The sequence below is a fragment of the Myzus persicae genome, unplaced genomic scaffold, assembly GCF_001856785.1.
Source record: "Myzus persicae strain clone G006 unplaced genomic scaffold, MPER_G0061.0, whole genome shotgun sequence".
NCBI lineage: Eukaryota > Metazoa > Arthropoda > Insecta > Hemiptera > Aphididae > Myzus > Myzus persicae.
The window spans coordinates 367213-369057 of NW_019101814.1; the positions used below are offsets into that span (position 1 = coordinate 367213).

The following is a 1845-nucleotide window of genomic DNA, read 5'->3' on the forward strand; positions in this document are numbered from 1 at the left end:
TTTACCGGGAACGGATGGGAACTGTTAATCACAATCTGCCACCCGTTTCCGTATCGCTTATTCACCAACATAATATAGTAATACATAGGCGATGATCTCTAACCACCCACTCGTATAATGTACCTTATGCTTTTACTAATACGATTAGTATTTTATATAGTGGCTTATGTATTATTGGGCATAATACATTTTTCTAACTTTTAATAAAACTCAAAATATTGCATGTTTCATATTCCCTGCCTGATTTAGGTCGTTGTATAGAATGTCCAGAAAAAGTGTGACAATTTCTACATTGAACATTATACACATCGCTCGAACATTTTATAAAATGCCCGGTTTTCTACATTACCCTTAACATATATAGGTATAAACCAGAAAAATGAACGTGGTAACATATTATGATCCCAACTATAGCTAAAAGATAGAAAATAAATATACACAATATAAGTAAATAGACGAGAAAGAATATATATTTTATAGTTTATTTATTTTTATAATTGATTCATTTTAATGACTACGCTAGGTCACTACTTTGGTACTGACATCAGTTTTAAACCACCTACTTTTTATACATTTCGGAAGTAGGTTCCAAGTTGCCATCTTCATTTGGAAATGTAATTTTCCATTAGTTTGACATCTTATGAAATCAGATTTTGAACGAAAGCATTGTATACCTTTTCGTGCGTTTTTCTTTAACCACCTCATGAATCTTCTTAAATTTGTTGGAAGATTTTTTATGGCATTCTTAAAGAGTTTCCCCTGAGTAAACAATGAATCTTTAATTCGTTTTGTTGTTTTAATTATGATTCCTCTTTTTGAGTTAATTTCTGTGTTGTGGACCTTGAAAATCATTCATTGCATATTATTACCAAATTTCATAAGTTATTAATAATAAAATAGTTAAATTTCTTATAGTAACAGTGACACTATAACAATGTCCATATAATTTTATAGACATCGTTTATAAGATAGTTTCAAACCAATATAGGTCTAATTTAATTACCTTTTAGTAGGTAACTATTATGGAGTATAAGTCTAATAAAACGTTTTTAAAAGTGGTACTTAGGTGTATTTAATTTAAATATTAAGATTATAAAAAATTAATGATGTCCATCAACCAATATCACGATGATTTATATGAATATATTAAAAATTAATTTTTAAGAAAAAAAATTATCCTAACTTCGATTATATGAATTAAAATTTAGATCCATGAAAAATGTAATGAACAATATCACACTACGCATGTGTGTAACTATAATATATAGGTATAAAATAGGTATTACAGGTATCTATTAAACATTAAAGCATGATTATTGAATACCTATTAATTTATAAGACAATATTACGTAATATATTATAGTTATCTTAATTCATATTTGGGCGACCATTGTCAAATTTTAAGTGTAAAACTACCTGTTTCACAAAAACTTACTTGATACACATTGAATGATGCTATCATTATCATTAATAAACAAATCCACGTGACACTCATTTTAGGTTTACTTATGAGTTAGGAATTACACTTGGTTGTCAAAATTCATAAAATATCAAAGAGAAGTAAAAAGTTTAGCGACGTACCTGGCTACTGTTTAAGTACTTTAATATTAGGTTATTTAAATGTCATATTATGCAATAATATTTAGTTATTTTATTTAGGTGGGTACATAATATACACATTGTACGTTCAAGTGTGAAACATTTCATTTTAATAAATGGGTACCATTATAAAACATTCTAACAACAGTTGATCCATAATAATTATACACAATTATTAAAAATATGTATTACGTGAATTTCGAGAGGTAGGTACGTCATTATTATCATTATAATGTTATGAGCTAG

The 1845-nt window shown here is 27.2% G+C and overlaps 1 protein-coding gene across 1 annotated transcript; it reads right to left on the minus strand.

Annotated features, from left to right (window-relative positions):
* Window positions 1–463: 463 nt before the first annotated feature.
* LOC111030505 lies at window positions 464–1642 on the minus strand. Its single transcript, XM_022310033.1, has 2 exons — window positions 1436–1642; window positions 464–840 (listed from the first exon to the last, which is right to left on the minus strand). The coding sequence occupies exons 1-2, from the start codon at window positions 1493–1495 to the stop codon at window positions 520–522; spliced, it is 381 nt and encodes a 126-aa protein (XP_022165725.1). The 5' UTR covers window positions 1496–1642; the 3' UTR covers window positions 464–519.
* Window positions 1643–1845: the final 203 nt, after the last annotated feature.